Source organism: Candoia aspera, chromosome 2, assembly GCF_035149785.1.
Source record: "Candoia aspera isolate rCanAsp1 chromosome 2, rCanAsp1.hap2, whole genome shotgun sequence".
In the NCBI taxonomy this organism is placed as follows: domain Eukaryota; kingdom Metazoa; phylum Chordata; class Lepidosauria; order Squamata; family Boidae; genus Candoia; species Candoia aspera.
Genome location: NC_086154.1, coordinates 126,402,557 through 126,425,553, shown reverse-complemented (window position 1 = coordinate 126,425,553; position 22,997 = coordinate 126,402,557). Strand labels below are relative to the sequence as shown.

General features: G+C 39.7%; 1 protein-coding gene across 2 annotated transcripts in view; it reads left to right on the top strand.

The window, feature by feature from the left end:
* SUZ12 (SUZ12 polycomb repressive complex 2 subunit) overlaps positions 1–19,864 on the top strand; it is a 37,335-nt gene extending 17,471 nt beyond the window's left edge. For both annotated transcript variants that reach the window (XM_063293581.1, XM_063293579.1), the window contains 10 exons: positions 666–897; positions 1,817–1,919; positions 4,092–4,197; positions 4,744–4,921; positions 14,979–15,070; positions 15,414–15,557; positions 15,871–16,028; positions 16,322–16,520; positions 17,297–17,376; positions 17,662–19,864. In XM_063293581.1, the coding sequence (XP_063149651.1) occupies positions 666–897; positions 1,817–1,919; positions 4,092–4,197; positions 4,744–4,921; positions 14,979–15,070; positions 15,414–15,557; positions 15,871–16,028; positions 16,322–16,520; positions 17,297–17,376; positions 17,662–18,010 (1,641 nt within the window). In that variant the 3' untranslated portion in view covers positions 18,011–19,864. The remainder of the gene's footprint in view (positions 1–665; positions 898–1,816; positions 1,920–4,091; positions 4,198–4,743; positions 4,922–14,978; positions 15,071–15,413; positions 15,558–15,870; positions 16,029–16,321; positions 16,521–17,296; positions 17,377–17,661) is intronic.
* The last annotated feature ends 3,133 nt before the right edge of the window (positions 19,865–22,997 follow it).

The window sequence follows — 22,997 nt, the reverse complement described above, 5'->3', positions numbered from 1 at the left end:
TTCTGACAGTGTAAAGGTGGGGCTGTATTGCTCATCAATATTTGACATAGTGGATCTAGTGCTCAGGCTTCCATTTAAAAGCTTGTTTGCTTATTTATTTATTACAGTGTATTTTAGATGCGGTGAGTCTCTAATATTAATCTTCTGAAACTGTTGGAATAATTGCAGATGTGTGCTAGCTCAAACTAGGCAATGTAGAAATAGTGATTCCATAAAAGTGTGTTCGTTCTGTATTTGACCTGGCCGCAATTTTTGTGGTTAATTTTATAGAAAAATTAACCACAAAAATTATTGTTCAAAGCATGATTCTGCCTATCTGGTCCAGACATTTAGGGAGGGAAGAGAAGGAAAAGGTAGTCCTTTTTGATAATAGTCCCCACTCTCTGGAATATGCTGACACCGGGGGGGACCAGCCATTGTCCCCCTGTCCTTCTGTCTTTTTGGAGGGCCCTGAAAACCATTCTTTTTTTGGCCCATAGTGAGTTGTTCTGGGACATCATCTAGTTATTGCTTTGTTTTAATGTAGGTTGGAGGTGCTGTGCACCACCCAGATTCTGTATTGGGGCAATATGTAAAATCCTGTACTACAAATAAATGGATAGTCTTGGAATACAGCTGGATTTTGCTCTGTAGTATTCAGCAAATCATCTTATTTTTGCCCACAGGATGTTAGCTGTCCAATAAGACAAGTACCTACAGGGAAAAAGCAGGTACCCTTGAATCCAGATACCAACCAAATAAAGCCAGGCAACTTTCCATCCTTGGCCGTTTCCAGCAATGAGTTTGAACCCAGTAACAGCCACATGGTGAAATCTTACTCATTACTATTCAGAGTTACTCGCCCAGGAAGAAGAGAATTTAATGGGATAATAAATGGTGAAACAAATGAAAATATTGGTAAGAGTGAAGTCTATTTAGAACTTGTTCATTTAGTCCAGTTTTTGCTTCAAATGAAAAGATGGAGCCGGTTCTAGAACATGTGGGTGTTCGTTGCCTGACATTTCATGCGTACGTTTTATCTGCCTACTTTCATTTTTGGCTCAGCCCCATGTGTCCTTATGTAAGGTTTCTTTTATGGAGAAAATTGTAAAAGATACTTCAAACCAGATTATAAAATAATCTCTCATCACTATTTATTTATACCCGTCTTTCATTCCCCAAAGGAGCCTAAGTCACTTGCTATAGTCATACAAAAGCCAATAGAATATTAAAATATTTTTAAAAACCTAATGCTTATATTACTTTCCTTTTTGGCCTTGGCCTTCTACATTATAAATCCAAACAGGAGAGAACAGCAACTTGGAAAAAGACATAAATGGAGAATAATCCACTTCCTGAGGGCAAGGTTTTCAGTTCTTGATGCAATCATTTTATTGCAGGTAGTTTGAGAAAGTTTAATATACTGCTATAATAAATTCAATTCAGTTAAGTAATTTGGTGCTTCCATATTGATTAGAACCTGTTCTGCCCAAGAGAATGGGTTACATGTAGCATATGCAGGTAAGACATTTTGAAACAAGAATAATGAAAGTGCTTTGGTCAGTATTTGAGAAATCTTTTATCTAGAGCATATGTGATTGAGAATGTGAATTGTTTTAATAATTTTTTTTTGTGCATATTAAAGCTATGCTGCCTAGAAAGGATTTCCATACTAAAGAAAGGGCATGGTTTGAATTTTTCATTGCTTTCTATTTTTATTATCCGTAAGCAGCTGTTTATGAACAAACTCGATATAATAAACACCAGCTACATGAGTATGAATTATATTAGTAAATGTGTATGTTTATATTGTAACAGTTTCTGTATTTAAATACAGATGTTAATGAGGAGCTTCCAGCTAGAAGAAAACGGAATTCTTCCAACCGTGAAGATGGGGAAAAGACTTTTGTAGCACAAATGACTGTATTTGATAAAAATAGGTAATGTGTTTTTAAAAAGGAGTTTTTTCCCAGTCACATGTTTCTATTAACCTTCTAAATAATGGATTTTATTTTAGGCTAAGGGTTAATGAGAGCCAGTGTCCTCACTAAGCAAGGACCACACTGAGACGAGGAAGAAGTCTGTAGTGTTTTATTACTGCTATTGTAGACAGAAAATCCTACCAGACTGAAGAAGCTTGGGAAAACCCAGACAGAAAAACCCCTAAAAGTCAAGGCGGGTCTGTTCTGGGTTTCTTTGAATGACAGCTCAAAGTCTCTAAACTATGCATGCATTTTCCCCCCTGGATAGGGGCCCCCTGCTGCTCATCATCAGTACTCGTGACAGCCAGTTTGGTCTAGTGGTTAAGGCAATGGGCTAGAATCCAGGAGGCAGTGAGTTCTAGTCCCACCTGAGGCATGAAAGCCGGCTGGGTGACCTTGGGCCAGTCCCTCTCTCTCAGCCCAACCCACCTCACAGGGTTGTTGTTGTGGGGAAAATAGGCGGAGGAAGGAGTATTAGTACTTTCCCTGCCTTGAGTTATTTATAAAAATAATAAAGGCGGGATAGAAAATCAATCAATAAATGAAACTTAATTTTTGGAGGCTCATCTTTCCCAGAATAGAATTAAGAAATTCTTCATTGCATTTTAAAATCTGAGGGGAATTGTTGTCCCCTACTTAATATGTATTTTAGTTATATACCCATATTCCTTTATGACATAAATATCTGAAACAGAAGTCGTTACAACACTCTTCTGTGATGTCTCTATTGCTTTTGTATATCTTCTGTCCTTTTTTGAGACTGAACGCTTTTTCCCACCTCTGTACTGACATAGGAAGCAATGAATCATTTAGCCCCTGATTAAACATTGCCAGAAAATAAAGCTAACACAGTTCTGATTTGCATGCTAAATTTAAAATTATAGTATTTTAATGTACAAATTCTTCAGATGAAAAAAGCACACTGGTTTTTATTTTAAAACAAGTTACAAACTTGTTCCTGACTGCTTCAACACAATAAAACTTCACTGATTTTGTTCTATATTCGAAGTTCATAACAAGAATGGACACTTGAACCCTAAAATCTATGTATGTATAAATAAAATGATGTGAAAATGTATTTATAATTATTATTAAATACACATTTTCAGGGATACCTTTAAAATGGGGGCCTTTATTGTACTTCAGGGGTTATCTTTTTGCCAGAGTTCTGTTAACCACAATTAACAATGGTAGCTATGGCAACTAAATAGTGAGACTGAAAAGTAGTTATATCTGTGAAAGATATGTTATTTTAGGACTGCAAAGCATATTTAGAGTTTATTTTGAAATGCAATATTTACTTCTCTCTTTTTAAACAATAGGATCAATCCAAATGGACCAAACATGAGAAGTAAATCTAGGGTTATGAGGCTGGGAGGAAGCATAAAAAAGAAAAGGCCATAGTGGGGGTGTCTCTGGGAACAAATTTAAAGAGCAGACAAGGCTGGATGGAAGAGACAGTAGAAGCAACAATATTACATGTTTGCAAGTCCAAGATAGACCAAGAATCCTTTACAGTATTGGGATCCAGCATCTCTTTTTATTAAGCAAGGCCTAACTCAGTCCTGAATAGTTAACACTTCAAAGATCAGTATACTAAAGGATCAGCTTTTTTTTCCTTTTAAAATAGATTGTTTTTTTATAAATCACCTGCTTTCAGGCTAAGGGTATATAGTATACAATTAGCATTTCTATCACTAAACCTTTAAAAAAATGGTATTTCTGATACAGGAATTCTGTCAGTCTGAAAAAGACTGAACACCTGGAGATGAAAAGAAACAATAGGCCAACTAACATTTCAGTATACCATATTTCTTTCATATAGCACAGAAACACGGTTGAGTTATAATTAATATATGAATTCCTTAGACAGGTTTTAGTTTTGGAAATAGTTTAATGATTTTGTTCACATCAGCCTCAAAGCTTACCCTAAATATCATGAGTATTTTGACATTTTACTTTCATATTCTTTTTTGTTCTAATTGTTTGTTGTCTTTCCATATTAAGAAATTAGTATATATTTGACAACAATAGAGATAATAAACCCCATAAAATTCATAAAAGTTGAACTAAGCTGTGTGACCATAATTAAATAGGGGAGAACGAATGTGTATCATTTTTTTGTAACAGACGATTGCAGCTTCTGGATGGAGAATATGAAGTAGCCATGCAAGAGATGGAAGAATGTCCTGTCAGCAAGAAAAGAGCAACGTGGGAAACAATACTTGATGGGAAGGTAAGAGCTACTTACCTACTCTTCTCAAAAGTTGCATAAACTTGATAAATGTCTTTAGCCTCTGATGTTGGGGACTTGAAATTTCATTAATAGGGCAACTGACTAGTTAGAAGGCAAGGGATCATTTATCTTTAGTTCTGTAATACAACAGTACTCCAAATGCAGTACCTTGAACAAGTATTTCCTCTTTGGCAGATCACCCTACATCAGGCTTGTTGTCCAGATGACTGATATGGCCAATATGTTGGGAGCATATTTGAGATCTCTTGCTGGCTGATGGTGAACAGTTAAAGGGGAAATAAAATTTACAAATTGATACGTGAGAACATAAGGAGAAGAAAAGTATGCTACACTCCCACTATAAACCTTTGCAGTATACAAGCCATTCCCCTGTCCCACTATTATAATGAAGGGTATTTGGCTCTTGACATTAGTCTGAGAATGATCTTTTCTCGTGATGTTCTTTTACGGAGGACCCGTTCCATTTCATCTTATGAAACTCTCCTTTGGAAAATTCTCAAAACAGTGTATTTGCTTTTATTTCAGAGGCTCCCACCATTTGAAACATTTTCTCAGGGACCAACGCTTCAGTTTACACTTCGATGGACAGGGGAAACAAATGATAAACCTACCACTCCTATAGCTAAGCCCCTTGCAACACGGAATTCAGAGAGTCTCCCTCAAGAAAATAAGCCTAGTTCGGTTAAACCTACACAGACTATAGGTAAGTGAATATTTGAAACTGAAACTGAGATATACTACTTAAGTTTTGCTGCTTGCTTACCATAGATTTTTTCCCCCCAGAATAATTTTTAAAATTGTCTTCATCTTTTATTTCAAATGAATATAAAATCAGAGCATAATAGTTACATGAAATTTTCTTGTAACTTGATAGGATTATATCTGCCATACTGAGGTTGTATTAAATTAATTGACTGGATTATTTGCCTGGAGCTCAAGCAAAGAAATGTCACTTGTTGGAGCTTGTATAATATACACCTGCTTGTCTCTTTATACGTTGTTCTCGAGAGAACCTGTAATTTCAGTGCTAATCTGTCAGTGTTACTTGAGATGTCCCATTACTTAAACTGGTGTTCTCTCAGGTATAAGAGACAGAGCCAGTTTGGTGTAGTGGTTAAGGCACCAAGCTAGAGACCGGGAGACCATGAGTTCTAGTCCTGCCTTAGGCACAATGCCAGCTGGGTGACCTGGGCCAGTCTCTCTCAAGCAAGCAATGGCAAACCACTTCCAAAAAACCTTGCCAAGAAAACTGCAGGGACTTGTCCAGGCAGTCTCTGAGAATCAGTTAAGGTTGAGCGGAATTAAAAAGGGGGGGCATAACAAGGGGATTCCCCCCCCCCCCCAGTTTTTACTCTTTGGAAATATTTAGTTAGGAGCTTCAGTATTTTTTATTTTCTGCAGTAACGTGAAATATCTTTATTTTAAAAAACCTGTGTTAATAATTATAGTTCCCTGTTAAAAGATATTTGCTATTGTAAATATTTGCATAAATTTAGAAATAATTATATATTTTTTCTTAAACTTTAAATATTTAAAGACATACAGTTGTAATCAAAATTATTCAACCCCCATTGCAAATCAGGTTGATTGTCAAAACATACAGACTTTCAGCTGTTTGCAATGAACAAAGCAAACAAAAGCAATTGAAATAGCTCAACACAACAAGTGCTTCAAGTGGTGTCCCCAAATTCAACTGAAAATGCTACTTATAAGGACTTCTCCAGTCTCAAAACTATTCAACCCCTGAATAGAATCCGTCACAACAGCACACATTCAGTATGCAAAACAGGTGTTGTCTCAAGCACACCTGATGCAACTAATCAGGGGCTTCATTAGTTGCACCAGGTGTGTTTGAGCTGGAACACATGAAATACCTGAAGTGGCTAGGGGTTTGTTAAGTGTCATGTTTGACTGCAAGTTAGACATAAAGTATGGCTAAGTCAAAAGAATGGTCCAGAAAGGTAAGAGAGGAGATCATCGCCCTTCACAAACAAGGACAGGATACAAAAAGATAGCAAAGGCACTGAAAGTTCCTAGAGACACCGTTGGAAGCATAGTTCGCAAGTTCAGAGGTAAAGGAACAGTGATGACACTGCTTGGACAGGGCAGAAAAAGGAAGCTGTCAGTGGCTGCAACCAGATTTCTGAGCAGGCAGGTGGAGAGAAACCCTCGAGTGACTGCAAAAGACCTGCAGCAAGACGGTGGTAACAGGCACTGAGGTTTCAGTGAGCACAGTAAGGCACGTACTAAACACAGAAGGTTTTTATGCCAGAACTCCAAGTCGTACACCACTACTGACCCAAAAGCACAAGAAAAGTCGGCTCCAATATGCTCAAAATCATTTAAATAAGCCACAGAAGTTTTGGGATTCTGTTCTGTGGAGCGATGAAACAAAACTGGAACTTTTTGGCCCGATGGATCAGCGATATGTCTGGAGGAAGAAGAATGAAGCATACGCTGCAAAGAACACTGCCTACAGTTAAGCATGGTGGTGGTTCGGTGATGCTCTGGGGCTGCTTTGCATCCTCTGGCACTGGAAACCTGCAGCGTGTGGACGGCAAGATGGATTCTTTGAAGTATCAGGAAATCCTAGGAGAAAATGTCATGCCGTCTGTAAGGAAGCTGAAGCTTGGGCGTCATTGGACCTTCCAACAGGACAATGATCCCAAGCATACCTCAAATTCCACTAAGGCTTGGATGCAGAAGAAGTCCTGGAAGATTCTACAGTGGCCATCACAATCACCTGACTTGAACCCCATAGAAAATCTCTGGTGGGATTTGAAGAAGGCGGTTGCAGCACGCAAACCCAAGAATATTACTGAACTGGAGGCCACTGCTCATGAGGAATGGGCTAGGATTCCTCAGGAACACTGCCAGAAGCTGGTGTCTGGCTATGCATCTCGTTTGCAGCAGGTCATAACAGCAAAAGGGTGCTCTACTAAGTACTGAAGATGCCTGCCATGAAGGGGTTGAATAATTCTCAGACTGGAGAAGTCATTATGAGTTGCATTTTCAGTTGAATTTGGAGACACCACTTGAAGCATTTGTTGTGTTGAGCTATTTCAATTGCTTTTGTTTGATTTGTTCACTGCAAACAGCTGAAAGTCTGTACATTTTGACAATCAACCTGATCTGCAATGGGGTTGAATAATTTCGATTACAACTGTAATTTAGGTGTGTTTTTAATAGCAATTGTAAACGATGGCTTTCTTAAATGTAATATGGAACAGGTTTAAGATATAAGCAAGAGTTTGTGTTCCATATGGAACAGCTTTGCACACTTCATTATAATTTTGATACGTTTTATTTCCATGTGCAGTTAAATTTGTGAATTCTATTTTCACTATACTGTGTCTGCAATTCTGAGTATTGTAGGCCTGTACAAAGCATTAAAGAAAAGCACTGATACAAATCCTAAACATTTAGCATTCAGCTGCTAAATGATAACATTCATTCATTCATGTATAAAACATACTTGTACAACTGGCCATCTACCAGAAGGAACTCTGGGTGGAGAACAAGAATCAAAACACAATATAATTAAAACAACAAACCAAAACCAAAATAGATTTAGGATACAGTCCCATATTTATATCAGTTTAGCTTTTATCAGACTAGTGGTAAAGGTGCTGGACTAGCAGCAGAGAAACTCTAGTCCTGCCTTAGGCATGAAGCCAGCTGTGTGACTTTGAGCCAGTCACACACACTCTTAGTCTTAAGAAAACAGTGGTAAACCACTTCCAAAAAATGTTGCCAAGATAACTAAAAGGACATGTCTGTGTAGTCACCAGAAGTAAAGACTGCCCTGAAGGCACAAATACAATTTTTATATTGCTCACAAAATGCAGCAGGGTTAATGAGAACTGTACTTACCTGCAGCATTTTTTATGTTTGCTTACATTTCAGTGAAGGCTGGTTACATATTTTCTCAGACTTTTTAGTCAAGATAGTTGATATGTGACACCCTCATCCCGCAAAAAAATCTGGGCTTTCTGGTAAAGTAGCCATACCTACCCATAAAGAATCTTAAATTATGCATTTTGAGCTGTTCTGTCTTGGCAATAAAATACGATTTTCAGAAATGCTACTGAGTTTTGGAATAGAAGTGTCTGTTATTTTCCTGTATATCATATTCTTAATTTTGTGAGATACAATTTTATATACTTGAAGGTTATTTGGGGTAGAATAATATTTTGAAAAGTACAAGTTATAAATAGTTCAGGTCTTTACACCTTTTCCTTTTGTATATTTTCTTGCCAGTTTCTCCCCCTGTTATAAACATTTCAGTATTTTCAAACAATGCTGAAAAACTAAAAAGTTTGATTCAAATTATTTGAATAGTTTTGTAGTGATAACCAAAATTGTGTGTCCATGTTTCATAGTCATTTATTTATTTAGGTGGGTAGGTAGGTACATCTGGCATACATGTAAAACAATAGTTCCTCATGTATTTAAATTGTAATATGGTAAGAACAAAAATTATACTTGAAGCCCGTAATGAATTAACACGAGAAAACTGGATAGAATTGGAGATTAATTCAAATACTGTAGTGAGGCAAGGAAAAATATTTATATTAAGGATTAGGAGGGAAATTTTTAGCCCAGCAGGTGGCAGGACCTGACTGACCTCCTTGAGTTTGAGAACTAAACAGGGTCAAAACTGGTTAGTATTTGAATGGGAGACCACCCCTAAATTAATACTTGAATGAGACCACCATTTAGTATCAGGGCTGTAGATTGGGCTGGAAAATCCAACACATACACATAACACCTCCTAGAGGAAAGTAATACCAAATCACTTCCATATTGTTGCCTGGAAAACTAAATTGATATGGTCACGCAGTCACCAGGGTCAGTATTACCTTTTATTTAAAGAGACTTTTACACTGTGTGCACAATTATTAGGCAAGTGAGTATTTTGACCATATCATTTTTATGCATATTTTATGCGTATTTTGACCATATCATTTTTATGCATATTTTCCACCTCCAAGCTGTATAAACCTGAATGCTTACTGGATATAAGCATATCAGGTGATGTGTATTTGTGTAATGAGGGAGGGTGTGGCCTAAGGAGATCAACACCCTATATCAAGGTGTGCATAATTATTAGGCAGCTTCTTTTCCTCAGGCAAAATGGGCCAAAAAGATTTAACTGACTCTGAAAAGTCAAAAACTGTAAAAAGTCTTTCAGAGGGATGCAGCACTCTTGAAATTGCTAACATATTGGGACGTGACCACAGAACCATCAAATGTTTTGTTGCAAATAGTCAACAGGGTCACAAGAAACGTGTTGAGAAAAAAAGATGCAAATTAACTGCCAAAGATTTGAGAAGAATCAAACGTGAAGCTACCAGGAAGTCATTATCCTCCAGTGCTGTCATATTCCAGAACTGCAACCTATCTGGAGTGCCCAGAAGTACAAGGTGTTCAGTGCTCAGAGAAATGGCCAAGGTAAGGAAGGCTGAAACTCGACCACCACTGAACAAGACACATACGTTGAAACGGCAAGACTGGGCCAAGAAATACCTGAAGACAAATTTTTCAAAGGTTTTATGGACTAATGAGATGAGAGTGACTCTTGACGGACCAGATGGATGGGCCCATGGCTGGATCAGTAACGGGCACAGAGCTCCACTTTGACTCAGACGCCTGCAAGGTGGAGGTGGGGTACTCGTATGGGCTGGTATTATTAAAGATGAGCTAGTTGGACCTTTTCAGGTTGAAGATGGACTCAAAATCAACTCCCAAACCTACTGCCAGTTTTTAGAAGACACTTTCTTCAAGCAGTGGTACAGAAAAAGTCTGCATCTTTCAAGAAGACCATGATGTTTATGCAGGACAATGCTCCATCGCATGCATCGAAGTACTCCACTGCGTGGCTAGCCAGTACAGGCCTCGAAGATGAAAGAATGACATGCCCCCCTTCCTCACCTGACCTAAACCCTGTTGAAAACTTGTGGGCCCTTCTCAAATGGGAGATTTACGGTGAAGGAAAACAGTACGCCTCTCTGAACAGTGTCTGGGAGGCTGTGGTTGCTGCTGCACAAAAAGTTGATGGTCAACAGATCAAGAAACTGACAGACTCCATGAATGGAAGGCTTATGACTGTTATTGCAAAGAAGGGTGGCTATATTGGTCAATGATTTTTTGTTTGAAATGTCAGAAATGTTTATTTGTAAATTTTGAGTTGTTTGTTTATTCTCACTAACAGATGAAAATAAGCGAGTGAGATGGGGAATTTTCGTTTTTCATTTAGATGCATAATAATTCTGCACACTAATAGTTGCCCAATAATTCTGCACACATAGATACGCTCCTAAGAAAGCCAGAACCTCACTTTTACTTCCTTAAATATTCAGATTTGAGGTTTATTAACATTTTGGATTGACCGAGAGCACTGTAGTTGTTCAATAATGAAATTCATCCTCAAAAATACAACTTGCCTAATAATTGTGCACACAGTGTATGTAGAATGTATTGCAGTCTTTGATATAAAATTACGAAAGAACTTAAGTTTGTTTTAGAAATTTATGCTGTAAGTCTTACAGTATACCTGCACAATATTTGGACATAATTATCACTATTGTAAAAGATAATAGCAGTTTGAAATATTACTGACAATCTATGCAGAAACCATGGATGATATCTAAAGTTTTATTTGCCCTTACCTCAGAAAGCAAACCTTTGTTCTAGTATTTTTGTGCATGAGATGCTTCTACTTGTTTTGAGTGGGTCTCACACTCCATCTTTCATACGTTTTTATTCATATACCAAGACATGGCACAAGGTGTGTGCGTAGCAGTATGGTGACAATGCGTGTACTTGTTCAAGAAATTTGCCACATAGCTTTAGAAAGGCTAAAGTCCTATAGGAGATTAACATGTGATAATAATCTTCACAGAGGAAATGATAAAACAAATATAGGCATTAAAAATTAACATAAATATTAGTCCCAGAAGTAGCCTTGCAGTATATCCCACAATAGTAGTTTGAGGCTTGTACTAAAATAGTATTCTTAGACCTGTAAAGGGAAGTAAAGTCTCCGCAAGGTCAAGGACAACTCTTGGCAATTTCATGGACACGTCCATACTTTTTTCTTGACAACAGTCAGAATTGGCTTGCCATTGCCTTCTTCGCTGAGCCTTTCCAATTTGGATTTTTTTTTTTAATTTTTATTATAGAAAATTATAGGGAAAAAAAGTAACAGAAAAGTGATAAGTGGAAAAGAAATGAAAGAAAAGAAGTGGCTTCCAATTTTCTTTACAGCAGTTATAAATACAGTACATTTATATTTTATCCTCTCTCTCTAAGGCTACATCACGGCTCCCTTTGTAAGAAATTGACACTTTGAATCCCAATAATGACCTGACTCACACACAATTAGAATAAGCAGAATTCAGCTTTATTGAGAATGTGTACAGATCAAGAGAAAAGCTGCGATTGAAAATTCCCACCCAAACTACCTAATTAAAAGTTAGCAACCACCCCACTCCCCCCTTCTTCTCTTCCCACCTAATTCCAATGGCCATGCATGCCAAGCACAGATGTCTCTGGTGGTTCGACCTTGACTCTCCCTATCAGCCCAAACAGCATACTTTCACACTCTTTAGTGTTTATTTATTTCTCAAGTTTACACTACCCTCACCTGCCCCCAAAGAGGGCCTCTGAGGGGTTTATAATAAATCAGTTAAAAATTAAAAACAGTCATAATAAAATATAATACAATACAATGTAAAAATGAAAATAGGAGATAAAAATCCAGATGGCTACAAAAGATTGTAAATACAGGGGGAGCACTGTAAGGTGCCAGCCATCCCCAAAAATGACTACCTCCTGCCCCAAGCGAGGCAGCAGAGCCAGGTCTTCAGGGACTTCCGGAAGGTCAAAAGGGATCGGGCTAGCCTGACCTCTGGTGGCAGAATGTTCCAAAGGGCGGGTGCCACTGCAGAGAAGGCCCACTTCCTGGGCCCCACCAAACCGAGTTCTTTAACTGACGGGGTCCATAACATGCCCTCTCTGCATGATCGGGTAGGACGAGCTGAGGTGATGGGGATGAGACGGTCCCTCAGGTAACCTGGACCCATGCCATGTAGGGCTTTAAAGGTGATAACCAGCACCTTGAATTGGGCCTGGAAGCAAACTGGTACCCAATGCAGTTTGCGCAGCAAGGGTGTTACATGTGCCGATGTTGGGGCATCTAGAATTGCCCGCGTGGCCGCATTCTGGACCAGCTGTAGCTTCTGGATACTCTTCAAGGGTAGCCTCATGTAGAGCGCATTGCAATAGTCTATGTGGGAGATAACAAGGGCATGAGTGACTGTTTGAAGGGCCCCCTGATCCAGGAAAGGGCATAACTGGTGCACAACACGGAGCTGTGAAAGGCCCTCCTGGCCACAACTGCCACCTGCTCTTGGAGCAGGAGTCGTGAATCCAGAAAGATCCCCAAGTTACACACCGGGTCTATCTGGGGCAGTGCAACCCCATCCAGAACTAAAGATGACAATTTCCCAGATACGGAAGAGCCATTAACCCACAGCCACTCCGTCCTACCAGGGTTCAGTTGAAGCCTCTTGCTCCCCATCCAGACCCTCACAGCCCCAAGGCACCAAGACAGGGCAGTCACAGCATCACTTACCTCACCCAGGACGGAGATGTATAATTGGGTATCATCAGCACACTGATGATACCTCATCCCGTGGTGACAGATGATCTCACCCAGCGGTTTCATGTAGATGTTAAATAGAGGAGAGAGAACTGAACCCTGTGGCACCCCACAAAGGATGGGCTGGGGGTCGGACCTCTCATTCCCTATCTACACCGATTGGGACCAGCCCTGGAGGAAGGGGGTGAACCAGGCCGCCCACCCCCAGCTCCCTGAGCCGGCCCAAAAGGATACCATGGTCGATGGTATCAAAAGTTGCTGGGAGGTCAAGAAGAGCAAGGATGGATGCACTGCCCCCATTGTGCTCATGCCAGAGACCATCCATAAGTGCGACCAATGCTGTTTCTGTCCCACATCTGGGCCTGAAACCTGACTGAAAACGATCTAGATAATCTGTTTCTTCCAGCATCCTCTGGAGCTGCAACACCACCACTTTCTCAACCACCTTCCCCAAAAAGGGGAGGTGGGAGACCGGATGAAAATTGTCTAACACAGCAGGGTCCAGGGATGGTTTCTTGAGGGGGTGCACCAGCGCCTCCTTAAAGGCAGCCGGGAACACTTCGTCTCCCAAGGATGTATTAACCATTGCCTGGGCCCAACCACATGTCACCTCCCGGGCTGCCTTCACCAGCCAGGAGGGGCATGGGTCTAGATGACAAGTGGTGGCATTGACAGTCCGGAGGATCCTGTCCACTTCCTCGGGTCCAACAGGATCAAACTGTTCCCAGATAACTGGGTAAGTACGTTCCCTCAGTATCTCCTCAGACTGTGCCTCACACTTGGGAGTCCAACTTGGGCCTGGGTATGAACTCGGAGGGCCGGAACACACCACCAGTAACAAACACCAGGGGGTGTCTTCCCCTAAATTGGCTTGCCCTCCGGTTCCCGTCATAGCATCCCTGGCCCATCACCACCTCAATAGTATAACCCGCCCTACAGCCACCAGAGTTTCCAGGCCCAGGTGCCTCCAACCCTAGACCTCCAGAGTCCCTGGATCGAAATAAGGGTCCCCTCCCCCACGCACACATCCTGCCACACAATCAGACACAGGGGATGGCAGGCCCCCCAGCACACCAGCTCTTGCTGTTGGGGCCTAACCATCACCCCCACACTCCCTGTGCCCCCCCCCCCTGCCTCACGGGTCAGCAGGGGGCACCAGCCACTCCTACCCACCTCCTGCCTCTTGGGTGGGTACTCTCCCATACAACCATATCATTCTGGACTCCCCCTGCGTCTCACACTCAGGAGGAAGTCCCACACTCACACTGGAAGGGCCCTGGTAGCACTTCACTGCCTCTGGGTAGGTTGGGAGAGGATGAGCAGCACTCCACTCCAACCTTGCTATTCCTCACTCCTGGGGCCTCCCACAATGTGGCCTGCCACGCTGGCTGGGTCCCCTTTGCTGCTGGAATCTGTGGACCCCACTCATCCATGGGGTTCTGGGGTGGGGACCGAGACCATAAAAAAGTCACCGCTCCCCCTCCCCACTGGTTCTTGACACGCGTTGAATCATCATGGCAGATGAACGTGAGCAGACGATCCATCAATCATTTGATCATGGAGTATGACATCCTTTCCATATTCTATCCTTTCTAGTCATCAAACCCATAAATCACAAGTTCATTTTTTTCCGTTTTCAGCAAAAAGTCCCTAAAGGGTTTCCAGTCACTAACAAATGTAGTTGTTGTCTTAATCAAACAAGTCAATTTTGCCATCTCTGCAAATTCCATCATCTTCACCAAACCATTCCTCCATTGCAGGTGTTTCAGAGTCTTTCCATCTTTGTCTCCCCGATTTGGACTATTGATGCTTTTTTACTTCACAGTCTAGCCAGAATCATGGGAGTCTCCCATCAAAATACCGACCAGGATGAGCCCTGCTTAGATTAGGCGCCTAAAGAAAACCAGCCAGGTGCTGGTATTTGTTGCCTCAATTAAAGCACCTATTTCTGAAATAAGCTTTTTCTTAACATAATCATTCAATTACTCATTGCTGTAATTGGCATGTGTAGCAAAAAGTGGCCTTCAAAAGATTTCAGTCTTGTACATTGTATTAGACTGTTTATGTAGTCAGTGACATTCAGATTCTGTTTCAGCTGTGAAAGAATCTTTGCCATCAGATCTACAAACAAGAAGAGAGAGAGATGTTTCAAATGAGCCTCGCCAGAAACTGAGGATATTTTATCAGGTATTGACAGTCTAATGTTTCTATTTGTAACAGCTCATAGTTAAGCCTTATTTTTGCAATCATTTCCCCCTGTTCTTTATGAAAGAAGGAGATAGCTATCACCACTTCTTGGTTTTGAATAGGTAAAAACATACCTCCGTGTTAAGTGAGCTTCTGCTGGTGTCATCTTGAAAAACTTGTGCTACCTAATGTGGGTCTCCCTTGCTATTTATTTAAGGTGCTTGATCAGGAGAAATATGCACTGATTCATAAAACACATACTAGAAAGAAAAGTATATGAATTGCAATACAGGTTTTCTTCTAAACGAATACACATTATATTAACATAATCTCCTTTTATCAGTTCCTTTATAACAACAACACAAGGCAACAGACTGAAGCTAGAGATGACTTGCATTGCCCATGGTGCACGTTGAACTGTCGCAAGCTTTACAGCTTACTTAAACATCTCAAGCTTTGTCACAGCCGGTTTATTTTCAATTATGTGGTAAGTATTCATTCTAGTAAAACCTCTTTGGGTATAACATTTTGTATTACACTGGTTTTGTCTCAGTGGAAGACTCTTCTATTATAGAAAGATACATTGTACATTTCTACGATGAGCCCAGAAGGTAAACTGAAGAGATTTAATAATACATTGAGGGACTCAGCAGTAGTAGCTACAACAGTGAGCAGCCACATAAAGTCTTGTCGTCATTCTTAATGTACCTGTTAACTCAGAATAAACGAATAGTGGCTAAAAGTTGGTTTGGAATCTTTATGCAGCAAGATTGGAAAATTCATTCTTTTATTTATTGCAGTATCATCCAAAAGGTGCTAGGATAGATGTTTCTATCAATGAGTGTTATGATGGCTCCTATGCAGGAAATCCTCAGGATATTCATCGTCAGCCTGGGTTTGCCTTCAGTCGTAATGGACCAGTCAAGCGAACTCCAATAACACACATCCTTGTATGCAGGTCAGTAGAAAACATGGTTAGTCTGCAAATGTATATGAATAAAAATATACAATCTGTGATGCTCTCATCCCATTTACAGAAAGTAACCATGATATCGAGAGATCTTACTGTTTGATGTGTTAGCTTTTTAAGTGAACTTTTATAATACTAGTTGATAATCTGGATGTATTGCTGCTAGGAAACAACTGTAGGTTTGGAGGATATTCAGTCCTAAAGTGGTCTTTGTAGGGCTGCAGTGCTGCTCAGACGTGTAAGTGCCTGGTTACATTAAAGATTATCACTTCATTTTTCAGACCAAAGCGTACAAAAGCCAGCATGTCAGAATTTCTTGAATCTGAAGATGGAGAAGTAGAACAACAAAGAACATATAGCAGTGGCCATAACCGATTATACTTTCACAGCGACACTTGCCTACCTCTGCGCCCACAGGAAATGGAAGTTGATAGTGAAGATGAAAAAGATCCGGAGTGGCTAAGGGAGAAAACTATAACGGTAACTTTGGGGCAGACTGCAACACCCTTTCTTAATCCATTAGTGTTATTAGCAGATGGGTTGGTACAATTGCTGATGTGATAAATAGCAAGGAGCCTGACGATGTACAGAACAGAAAATTATCGTTTGTCGGGTTCTGGAATGTTTCTTCGATATGAATTTCATCATGTAACGTAGGGAAGAGAACCTCTAACCTTTAGGGCATGTGGGGGGGCAATGTGCTTTATCCGCTGTAAAGTCCTCAGACGTTCAAGTGAGTACCTGAACAAGGCTTCTGATGTTGTGCACATCGACCAGTATGAATAAACAGACTTTGCCAGGCAATCTATTACTTCTCTGGGCCCCAAGGAGGGGAAGACCTCTCAAATGGGGAGAGAACTCTCCTTTTAAGCATCTTACTTCCTTTTGTTTCAATGGGGACATATCCAAAATGCACACACCTGGCACTTCAGTTTTGTACTGACCATGCAGAGCAATTATGGCATTGGTGAGATGAGTTATTTCCAATAGAGCTGAAATATTTCAGAATTGGAGGCCGACAGGTACAGCGCATGTGGGATGTTTGTATAGCACCTCTCCGCTACGCTTTCAGAGCAGCTGTCTTTTCCTGTGGTTTGGTGGCTGCCTGCCGTGATCCCAAGAAAAGATGCATTTGGTTTAAGAAATTGTAGCCCGCTTGCCCTTTGAAGCACCTTTTTGCCTTTGAAATCAAAGTGCAGTCCCCACAATCACTTTTTCTTTGCTTTAATGAACTTTCAATGGTTGTCTCACTGCAGCAAATTGAGGAGTTTTCTGATGTTAATGAAGGAGAAAAAGAAGTCATGAAATTATGGAATCTACATGTTATGAAGCATGGGTATGTAATCTATTTTTAATCTAAACATGGATAAGAACACAGAAGTATAGATAAAAAGATTATTCAAGGACCTTTTACCTTAAATATTTCGCTGTCCTTATTTTAATGTACTGAGAATTTTAAAAAGTCCCGTTGGAAATTGTGGCAATATGGGCAATTTCTAAACAAGATTCTTTTAAAACTTGCATTTTTGAGAATTTCAAGAAATCCAAATTCTGTTTTTTCAGGGATGACTGTAAGTCCAAATAAATAGTAATAATTTGTCTTGTGTTTTAATGTTAACAGATTTATTGCTGACAATCAAATGAATCATGCCTGTATGCTGTTTGTAGAAAATTATGGACACAAAATTATTAAGAAGAACTTGTGTCGAAATTTTATGCTTCATCTGGTCAGCATGCATGACTTTAATCTTATAAGCATTATGTCAATAGACAAAGCTGTTACTAAGCTCCGAGAAATGCAACAGAAATTAGAAAAAGGAGAGTCTACTGCAGCCACAACAACTGAGGAGTTTTTGGAAGAACAAACTGGGGCAACTAATGGCTGTAGTGACACTAATTCTAGGGAACGGTCTTCAGAAATAGATAATACATCTTGTATGACAAAACAGAATAGAAAACAGAAGATCTGAAGAGAAAAGACCAGTGGACAAAAAATGAAGTGACATTCTAAGATGCATGAACTCTCTAAGGAATTTAATAAGATACACGGATTTTTAACAGGCACTGCTGGAAACAAAGGATTTTATCACAGATAGTGTTGATATGGTTCCTATTGAGTTAATTATGCAAGTGCAACACGTATATCAGTTCTAGTGATGTAATGACAATACTCAAAGTTTGAGCATGAAGAGCAATACAATTTTTGGGAATTTTAATTATGAGGTGTACTGAATTTACATAACTTAAGTATATGTAAACCAGTTTTTATATAAAGATTTTTGCATCAGTAATGGCTGACTTTCCTACCATGGAGTTAAAAATGAGAAGAGATTGGAACAGTTTATAATTTGTACTTTAGAATTCTGTTTACTTTTTCTAGAAAATAATGTATCATTTAAAGTTTAATTTGATCCTTTGTTTTTATTCTATCAAATCAGAGACTGCAATTTTTAAACACATTTTTAAACATTCAAGTGTGATATTGCACTTCTGTAATGTCCATGGGGTGGGAGGAATTGCTTTACTTATTGCAAACACAGGGATATGCTATATTAATTGTGCCAGTAGCGTAAAAGAATTGGTTGATATCATCTGGTGTGTGAAATCAAACTGTTTAGGGTTGGTTGATGATGATATGCTGCTTTAACACCTTCAGGTTGTGGTGGGCATTTTGCCTATTTTTGCATATATACAGACTGCAGAATCAAAGCACAGTTAACCTGGGACTTTTAGATGCTACTTTTAAGGGGGAAATACACTGTAAAATTGGTCCAGAAAATGTGTTGCACTTCTTTTGCAAGTATTCTGTGATGTATTGCATTCAATACAGATGCTAACTAAATAGTCTTGTGCAGTCTTGCACTGCTGTTAACACATTAAAGCATATGTTTACAGATTTTCTTTTTTCCAATGGAAAGTAGCTTCACTACTGGTACAGTATCAGCACCAAGGGTTTATTCCAGCAAGCACTGTGGTTGAGTGACATCACCTCATTTTTTAAAAAAATTCTTAAATAGTTCATTTTTCATATTCTTTATTTATAAAGGATCAATTATGTAAATACAATTTACATTTGTTTTTATTTCATTCCATCATCATAAGAAGGCAGTTCCCTGTTTTGGATTTTTGCTTTGGAATGGGTGGGGGAGAAGCTTTCTAATGGGGATTTTCAGAACTTTATAAAAACTGTAAATACTGACTTTGGTCCCTAAAGACGTGTTTAACTGTGAGACTATTTAACTAATGGTGTGGATGTGATTTGTCATCCAGTATTAAGTTCTTAGTCACAGATTTGTGTCAATAGGAAAGAGGGAGACTACAGTTTTCATTAGATGACTTTTGTCTGCTCTGAGTTGTAGCAAACTCTAATTACACCTTTGAATAGCCGGCAAGCATTTCTCTTGGGCTTTAATTTGCTAAAGCTGTGCACATATGTAAAGAAATATTTTAGGAGAGACATAGTTGTAGAATTATTGCTTATGTCACTTAAGCAGTCGCGCTGTCAATGCTTAAAAGGAGGCTAGCATTCTTTGCACAAAAAGTTGATGACCCCCCAAAATAGTAATGAAATTACTTCTGTCAAGTAAACTTCGTATGTCATGTCCATTTATAATAAAAGCTGAGAATCCCTTTGTTTCTATTTATAATAAAGATGGATTTTCTATATGTACCCTTAACAAGGCTTTGAAGAAATCATGTAAACTGGATGAACATTTGAATGGTACAGTAGATAAAGACAATTGTTTAATGAACCTTTTTGTTTTTACATTAAATGTTTATTTGAAATTGGATTTTGTACATAAAGTTCAATAATGTAAAATCTGCCAAGGTGTCATGTCAAATCTCTTCATATGCATCCCAAGAAGGATTCAGAACCAGGCAAATTTAGTTATGAAAAAAAATATGCAGTATTTGTCTAGTTAGACTAATTGTGACCTGTAATAGGACTTGAAGTGGACGGGTTTTGTCTGCCTGCATTCTGGGTATAATGCTTTTTTTTTTTTTTTAAGCCTACTTCATTATTTTTTCCTTTTTAAGACAGACTTGCAGTCATAAGTAATTGTAATCAAGATAGAACATATACCAGTAGTACCCCAGACATTGTCTGATGCTGTGATTGTCCATGAAAGGACCAGAAATGCTCAGTGTTCAGATTGGTGACATTTTTTCTTTCTTTTTCTGTTTGCCAATCCAGTAAATAGGTAAAGGTAAAGGTTTCCCTTGACGTAAAGTCCAGTCGTGTCCGACTCTAGGGGGCGGTGCTCATCTCCGTTTCAAAGCCTTGGAGCCGGCGTTGTCCATAGGACACTTCCGGGTCATGTGGCCAGCATGACTCACGGAACGCCGTTACCTTCCCGCCGAAGCGGTACCAATTAATCTACTCACATTTGCATGTTTTCGAACTGCTTGGTGTGCAGAAGCTGGGACGAGCAACGGGAGCTCACCCCGCCGCGCGGTTTCGAACCGCCGACCTTCCGATCGACAGCTCAGCGGTTTAACCCGCAGCGCCACCGCGTCCCCTCAATCCAGTAAATACTCAAGCAAAATTTTTTTTCTCAAGGCTAACATCAGGTAGAAACACTCTGGAAAATTATGATAAAAAAGAACTTCTATATTCATTGCCTCTGATCTCCAAGAACTCATCCAGGGCAGTAAGTGCAACCTTTCTGAAATAGAGTTATTTCAATTCTTTCTAATGGGGATTAAGAAAATACTTAGTTCTAGCATGCTTATTTCAGCTGCTGTTAGTATTGTGCTGAATTTAAGGCATAAAATGTAATTCCTTAAGAACTTCCCCATTTGTGGCCGGGGTAAAGGCCTCAAACTGCTCATGTTTTTCTCTTCCCTAGATTAGTTTTAGCTACATATGAATAGTGCCCTTTCAGCATTCAGCTACCAATTGCTTGAAGTTTTGTAAACATCTGAGCAATGATGCTCAGGTTACAAGGAGCCCTTCCATGCCAGGATTTTTTTAACAGAACAAATCTGCAAATTACTGCAGTCAAGCCACAAGGTAACAAGGGCATGAGTGACTGTACAAGTCTTCCTGATCCAGAATAGTTGCAATTAGTGTACAAGATTATAATTGTGCTAAGGCCGTCTTGGCCACTGCTCCACCTACAGGAGCCTTGGGTCCAGGAAAATATTCCAATTATGAACCAACTCCTTATGGGGGAGCATGTCCCCCATCTAGAGTTAAAGATAGAATATTTCCAGAAGGCTTTTGAATCCACAGCCATTCCATCTTGCCAGGACTTTGACTGCATCACATGCTTGACCAGAAGCAGAAGTACATAACTGGGTATCATCTGAATATGGTATTACCTCACCCCAGTTCACTGGGAATGAAACGTCCAAGTGGTGTCACCCAGACATTAAGCAGCAAAGGGCTTACTCTATGGTATTCTACAACAGAGCTCCCACATATTCAGCTTTTCCCCCTATCCCACCACCGTCTGAAACCATTTCCTCAGGAAGAAGAGCCACTGTAAAATCCCGCTCCCACTCCCAGCCCTCAGAGCTGGTCCAGAAAGAGTGTGGTATCAAAAGCTGCCAAGTACTCGCCTGTCCTGGTCCTGCCACAGATAATCTACACTGAACTGGGGTAACCAAATCAGGCCTGAATTCTGACAGATACAGGTCCTCCAAGTTTCTCTGTAGCTGCCAACCAACCACTTTCTTCACAATCTTCTCCAAGAGAAGGCTGGAGATCAGGTGATCTTAATATAATGGTAGGTGACCTGTAGCCCTTGAAACCACAGTCAACATTCAGCAGCAAAACAACTAGAAAGGAGGCAGAATATCTCATTTCTTGGTGGAAAACAGAGCAAGTTATGGGTCTCAATGAAATCCTAACCCCAACAAGCCATTGCACTATCCACTGGAACTCTAGGTTGCTGGATGTTTTAAAGGTGCAGTCCCTGCCTGCATAAAAATTGTGTGCCTCCTGTCTTAGCAAGTAAGATTATTAGGAGAGACTCTCCAGGTGAATTAATGTTCACTCATTTAAAGAGGGGTGATAGCCTCAGCTATTTCTAAGGGTAGTTTTCCTGTGTTAGATATAAGTTGGCAGAAGCCTATACCTGCTCACACATTTACTAAACCCTATGTTCTATCATGAACTGATTCAGCACAGAGTTTCTGGGGTATAAAACTGCTAAGCCTTCAAGGCTTATCCTATATATTGCTGCTCTGGTACCTTGTTTTGGTACTAAAGATAATGAACATTTTCAAAACTAAGCTAAGTTACTCCCCAATGGCAACCTCTTAGGTATTTAAACTTTGGATTACAAAGTAAATAATCATGAACATTTGTAACTTCTTGTAATTTTTAAACTTTTAGTAGGATGGCAGATGTCTATGTAGCTCGCAGCTACAGTTGGCAGTATTTCAAAGCAAAACTAGCGGTTTTGAACAATGGTTCCTAATCTTCCATACCTGAAGTTCCACCAGTCACTATCAAAGAATTTGGGTCCTACCACAACAAACAAAAAGCTCACTTTTTCCAAAGAGGACATTTCTCTAAGCATTCTGTTGCTACCTTTACTGATTATGATAAATGTTAAAAAAAAAACTTTGTTGATTTACTGTGTCTCATCTTACTATTTTCAAGCCTTACCTCTGATATGCACACAACTACTTGAGAATTCCTGGATATGAGGACAACAGGGCACCATCGCTACTTCTGAAGGAATGAAGGCTTTTGAAAATAATAGCTGTTTGCTCATTAATCTACTTTAGAGCCAAACTTTCCTGAAAAAAATTACACTGACCTCAACTTCCTACAGCACAATTTTAAGCAACCATTTATCTCCTGCTTGCCTTCATCTCCTGATATATCTCAGAAAAAAGATTTCACCACTATCAGGTAAAGACAAATCTTTATTAAAAAGTAATGATACAAAGTATCTTGAGGTAAATACATACAAGTGCATACAAACCGTAATTCCACGCTAA